The 5886-nt window shown below is 59.0% G+C and overlaps 1 protein-coding gene across 7 annotated transcripts in view; it reads right to left on the bottom strand.

The window, feature by feature from the left end:
* Positions 1-2047: 2047 nt before the first annotated feature.
* SYCE1 (synaptonemal complex central element protein 1) overlaps positions 2048-5886 on the bottom strand; it is a 5258-nt gene continuing 1419 nt past the window's right edge. For 5 of the 7 annotated variants that reach the window (XM_070058256.1, XM_070058257.1, XM_070058258.1 and 2 more), the window contains 10 exons: positions 5865-5886; positions 5509-5583; positions 4900-4947; positions 4637-4691; positions 3945-4034; positions 3670-3733; positions 2733-2987; positions 2555-2665; positions 2318-2405; positions 2048-2202 (listed from right to left, as the gene is read on the bottom strand). The exon at positions 5865-5886 is cut by the window's right edge and continues 38 nt beyond it. In XM_070058256.1, the coding sequence (XP_069914357.1) occupies positions 2174-2202; positions 2318-2405; positions 2555-2665; positions 2733-2987; positions 3670-3733; positions 3945-4034; positions 4637-4691; positions 4900-4947; positions 5509-5583; positions 5865-5886 (837 nt within the window). In that variant the 3' untranslated portion in view covers positions 2048-2173. The remainder of the gene's footprint in view (positions 2203-2317; positions 2406-2554; positions 2666-2732; positions 2988-3669; positions 3734-3944; positions 4035-4636; positions 4692-4899; positions 4948-5508; positions 5584-5864) is intronic. The other 2 variants (XM_008270635.4, XM_008270636.4) reach the window with 1 other exon arrangement.

The raw sequence follows: 5886 nt of genomic DNA, 5'->3' as shown, positions 1-5886 counted from the left end.
ACACAATCAGGGGCGTGGTCTCCAGCGGCAGAGTTGAAAGTCGTGTCTCTTCCCATCACTGTTGCTAAAAGTTGCTGGTTTGAGTCCTGTCCACCACTAATTTAAGAGAACTGTGCTGGATTCAGTTATTCCACACCAGTTCACGTGAGGGGTCCACGTCCATTCCCCAATAGCTTTTCTGTAGGTCTCACAGGCTTCCTCACTCACCAGCTCCTCTAGTTCTGAAGGGCTGCCCAGTGTCCTCTTGGTCGGCCATCTTCAGACAGGACGTGTGGACGAGCCCTGGGTTTTCCTCAAGGGCTTCATTCGTTTCAGTTCCTTCTGATCCAAGAGAATGGAGTCACCAGCAGCTTTCACACTTTCCAAAGCACAAACTCATCTTGTTTTCCCAATCGTGTCCCCACTTAGGGCAGTAAACAACAATAAAGAGCATCTCTCAAAGCTTCCCCTGCAAAACTGTTGATTGGCACTGTTCCACTACCACCTTCTGTTGTCATCCATTCATGCCTCTCTGTGCAGTTATGCACAGAAAGCACAGTGGGTCCAGTGCGCAGCGTCTGGCCAGCGCCTGCCTGCGGTCACCAGGCCAGAGGAGGGCAGGGAGCAGTGGGCTCTGAGGCTGCGAGGAGGCTGCGGGCCCTGGCCCTCATGCCCTGCCCACCTGCAGGGCCGCGTTCTGCATTTCTGTCCTACACTTTGTCAACCTGTTTATACCTTTAACTTTTAAGTGTTTCTCCCATATACAGCATAGGTTCATTTTAAGAAATCTAGTCTTACAGTACTCTTTCAATTGCATTGTTTAATCTGTTCACATTTATAATTTTTAAGATTTATGTATTTGAAAGGCAGAATTACAGAGAGAGGGAGAGACAGGAGAAACAGAGTGCTCTTCCATCTGCTGGTTCACCCCTCAAATGGCCGCAATAGCCTGGGCTGGGCCAGGCTGAAGCCGGGAGCCAGGAGCTTCTTCCAGGTCTCCCACGTGGGTGCAGGGGCCCAAGGACTTGGGTCATCCTGCACTGCTTTCCCAGGTGCATCGGCGGGGAACTGGATTGGAAGTGGAGCGGCCAGGTCTCGAGCCAGCGCCTATACGGGATGCCGGTGCTGCAGGCAGTGGCTTTACCCACTCCGCCACGGCGGCGGCCCCTAGATCCCACTCTTGAAGGCCCTGGGTTTCAGGTGCTTGGACTAAGGCAGCTGTGAGTCCCTCCTGGGTTACACGGTAACGTGTGGGTGATTGTGTAAATCTGTGTCTGAGGCGAGGGTTCAGCATAGATCTTCCAGAGCCAGTTCCCAAAACGGACATGGAGACGTATGCTCCAACTTCAGCTCACCGAGCTCAACTGTTCCCCTTTATTGATGTCAATTTTGTCTATCGGATTTGGTCTTAATTCGCATTTCCCAAATTACTGGAGATACTGCGTTTCATGCTTGTTGCACACCTGGAAATATCCTGATGAAATGGCGGATAAGGTTTCTTGCCCACGTTCCTGCTGGGGCCTCTCTTTTTTCTTATGAAAGTGGCAGTGCACACTTTGACCCATCGCTGCTTCTAGCTGGGCTGGTGCATTGGAGTTTATCTGAGGCACCTTCAGGGGCACACAATGGAAGTCCCAGCTGCTTAACTTTCTGCGCAGGGAGCTTTCTGACATAGACTCTACTCCTGCTAACAACACCCTGGTTGTATGCTGTGTCCGTGAGAGTACAACCTACACCCGTCCTCAAGTACTTCTTTGTCCCGGGGGCTTCCAGCGGGAACTGAACGGCTCTGGGCCCTAGCTCCCTGGTGCCTGTGAAATCCAGGCCTCCACAAAGGGAGCCATGTAATTGACCCACGCTGGGCTCCAGGCCCCTGGGCCCGTGAAGGTCTCAGGCCTGTGTCCCTCTGCCTGATGAACCCAGGGATCAGAAGTTGGTCAAGGGCCCCACAGTGTGATCCTGGCCCCGACCAAGAGATAGAGTCAGGCTAAGGCTTCATCAGAGTCAGAGACCTGGGGTCTGGGGCCTGACTCCCACCCTCCCCCAGCACAGACTCAGCTGAGGCAGGTTGTATCAAATTCTCTCCTTTATTTCCGTCGCCCCCTGGGACAGGTTCAGAGGTGGGGTGTGCTGTGTCTTCCTGGTCTAGGCGGGCACCAGGCCCTGCTCCACGGACGGCGCCAGGGCGGTCTCCTCACGGACTTCTCCAGGTTTGGGAATGGCCTACAGAGACCAGGTTCTGGGGCTGGGGAATCTCCACACCACGCCAGACAGCCCCCAGGCATTCCCAGGACCCACCCAGCCCCCCCGCCCCATCCTCCCCGGCTCTGGGGCTCACCCCCTCTCCTGGAGCAGCCCCCTGCTCCTGCCCGCTCTGGGTCTCTGCAGGGACTTGACCGCCATGCTTTTCCAGCTCCTCCTTCAGCCTGGACAGGAAGGGGTGGGATGAGGGGAGAGCGAAGGAGGCACGGAGGAGACGGGGGATGTAAGGAGACCCAGACAAGGCAGAGAGCAGGGGGGACCGTCCCGTCCAGCGTCCCGGGGGCTGAGGCCGTGCACGGTGCCCCATGCCCACCTCTGCCGCCTCTGCCGCAGCTGCTGGCACTTCAGCTGCAGCTGCTGGTGACGCCGGGCACTGGCCTCCAGGAGCTCCTCGGCCTTGCTGTTCTCTTCCTGGAACAGCTGCCTGTGGGCCGGCAGGGAGGTCAGCACCAGCCAGTGCCACCTCCAGCCCCGGCCCCTCCACATCTTACACGGCTGTTGCGGCCTCCTGGCTGCGGAGAAAGAGTCCCTCGGGGACAGTGGCGGGCCCCTCGGCGCCACACAGGGAGCACAGCTGCCGCTTCACGTCCTGCAGCTTCACCCCGACCAGCTCCTCTGTGGCAGGAAACGTGCGTGAGCAGGTGGGGGCGGGCGAAGGCCACCCTCCTGCCCGTCTCACCTTCCTTGAGGAGCTGCTCCTTGCTGCTGTCCAGGGTGCAGAGCTCCCTCGCCAGTCGCTCCGGCCTCTGAGGATCAGACAGCAGGCCTGTGCACACCTGCGGCCTAGGTTCAGTCACCTCCCCCTGGGCCTCCCCTCCTACAACTCTGTCCCGCCATGCACACCAGCTGCGGTCCAGCCTCAGCGCCTGTACACTGGCCACCCCCTCTCCCAGTGTCCTCCACCTCAGCTACCACAGTGTGGTGGAGGAGGGGCTCACATGACTGACATGGCCCTGGGGTAAATTCTCCCAAGAGAAACCTGCAGATGGCACCATGGGGCTGCTGTCTCATCAGCCCAGCACCACACTGCTGCGCCTCCCTTTCCTGCTCCCTCTAGTGGCCTACTCACTCAACCCTTCTCTGCTTTCATTCTCTGGCTTCCTGTTTGGTGCCTGAGACCACCGGCTGCGTCGGTCCCCCCCATCTGCCTGCGCCCGTCACGGTCCCAGGTGTGTCCGTGGACATCCTCTTCATCAAACTGTGTTTCGTCAGCGAGAAGCAGACGCAGGCGTGCAGCGGGGACGGGTGGGCAGGACGGGCGGTGAGGTCGGTGGGTGGCCGTGAGGGGGCAAGGAAGTGAACTCAGGGTAGTGCTGACATTCGGACCCTCGGGGCGTGCTCAGGAGCTGGGCGTGGCTGGTAAGAGGAAGAGGCCCTGGTGCTGCTGAGAAGATGTGGGAGGCGGGGTGGACGCCCTGAGGGACTCACGTGGGACTCCCACAGGTCCTTGTGCTGGCCCATCAGCTCCTCCAACTGTTCCTCGAAATTCAACCTGGGGGCCAACCACACAGGCAGAAGGGTCCGTGGGCTGAGACCCCGCAGCTTGGCCAAGGCCAGGGGCATTCACGCACACACCTCAGGGGGCTTTGCTCATGCCCTCTGACACCCCAAGGCTCATCAACTCTTCCTCTAAGCCCCAGCCCTGAGGTTACCCCCACGCACAGCCGATCTCAGCGCCCCAGGCCTCGGGTGCTGGGGTTTACCTCAGCTGCCTCTGTTTGTTCTTCTCGTCCTCAATCTGGGAGGTCAGGACGAAAATTCTCTCCTTGTACTCCTGCAACAGGGTGTGCTTCCTGGAGAGACAAGGCACCCTCAGCTCGTCCTGACTCCCTGTGCTGAGGCCGCTCCAGCCCTGTCTGCCGAGGGCTCAGCGTCACAAGTGCACCTGCTCCATGAAGTGCTGCTGCGAGGTCAGGGAGACCCAGGAGCATGGTCAAGGGCTCGTGCACGCGCACACTCACATCATCTTTCTGCAAACTCCCAGTTTCAGTGTGCCCAGGTCTGGGGCGGGGGGGTCTGGTCACATGATATGAGCAAGCATTCAGAAGTCTGCTCAAAGAGTGGGCAATGGGGCAATGGTTTGTGGGATGGACAGGTAATGCATGAGTGGAAAGAGAACAGATGGGGTCAGGCACTGCGGCCTAACGGGTAAAGCCGCTCCTGCAGTGCCGGCATGCTGTATGGGTGCCAGTTCGAGTCCCAGCTGCTCTGCTTCTGATACAGCTCTCTGCTGTGGCCTGGGAAAGCAGTGGAAGATGGCCCAAGTGCTTGGGCCCCTGCACCCGTGTGGGTGACCTGGAGGAAGCTGAGGGGAGGCCCCCTTTGACCCCCACTGTACAGAGGGTCTCAACCTCACCTCCTTTGTACCTCTGCCCCCTCACAACGAGGCTCTCACCTCTGTGCCTCACTCTCCTTCTCCTGGCAGTGCAGCCGGAGGATCCTCAGGGTCTCTGTGGGGAGAACAGGGCCTGTGAGCTCGTCACGGCCCCAGGTCTGCGCAGAGAACAGGACCAGGTCACGTCAGGCCCACGGACACCTGATTGGACTGGTACACGCCACAGGAGGCTGAGGCAGGTGTCTGAAACCTCAGCTGCCAAAGGGAGAGGGGTTTCTCCCAGGCGTGAGAGGCAGAGCTGGAGACGGAGGGCCTGTAAATACCTTGCTTTTTGTTCAGGATCTCCTGCACACGTGCTTTCTCTCCATGCACTAGAAGACACAACAAATGCTCAGGCATCAGGAGGGACCCCACAGACCCCCAGGGATTGGGTGGCCCGCGTCACACGGGTCTGCCTCACCCCCCAGACCCCGCCCCTCTGGTGCCCACCCTCTCTGTAGGCACCAAACAACCCTGACATTTATTAAGGGTGGCTGGGGGGACTCCACGGGATGCCAGTGTCTCTCCTCCCACGTGAAATGGGGTGAGGACATGGAGCAGGAAGGGCATCTGACCAGGTGGGGACAGTGTGGAATCTTTAGGTAGGGGGATCAGGAAAAGCCTCCGAGAAGGGGACGGCTGAGTGACAACCCAGGCAGCAGAGGAATCTGTAGTATCTGGGAGTTGCAGGGCAGCCGGGCAAAGGCCCAGAAGCAAGAGTATGCTGGGGAGGTGTTCCCAGGACGCCCGCACCAGCAGAGGGGAGAGGGAGATACGGGCAGGGCCCGAGGCTGCAAAGGGGCAGGGCTCTTGGCCACGGCATAGATGCCGCAGTACTCGGGTGGGGTACGCTGGACACTGCAGAGGCCTCCGGCGACGCCCACGTCACATACACACATCCAGTTCCTTCTGCAGGGCTTCCCACACAGTCCGGGCTTCCCCCAGCTCCTCGCTGGCTTTCTTTTTGGCTTCAACAAAGAGCAGAAGGGAGACACTGTGTGAGTACGGCCGGGGCAGCACCACCCTCTTGCAAACATGAACACTGCACGCCTGTTTTCCAGCAAACATGGAGGGGCCTGAATCTTACAGAGGAGGTGACAAGGCTCCTGATAGCACTGTGGCAGGTGCGTGGGGAACGCTCTGGTATTAATTAGTGCTCTGCCGTTGTGCTGTGACTATCTGTAATTTTCAGACGAGGAGCCCTACACATCACACAGCCCCTGCTGCAGGCCAAGGTCCCTGAGCTCACCTTGCTGAACCTCATTAATGCG

The sequence above is a fragment of the Oryctolagus cuniculus genome, chromosome 15, assembly GCF_964237555.1.
Source record: "Oryctolagus cuniculus chromosome 15, mOryCun1.1, whole genome shotgun sequence".
NCBI lineage: Eukaryota > Metazoa > Chordata > Mammalia > Lagomorpha > Leporidae > Oryctolagus > Oryctolagus cuniculus.
Note: the sequence above shows the minus strand (reverse complement) of the source record. Positions and strands in the feature narration are given on the sequence as shown.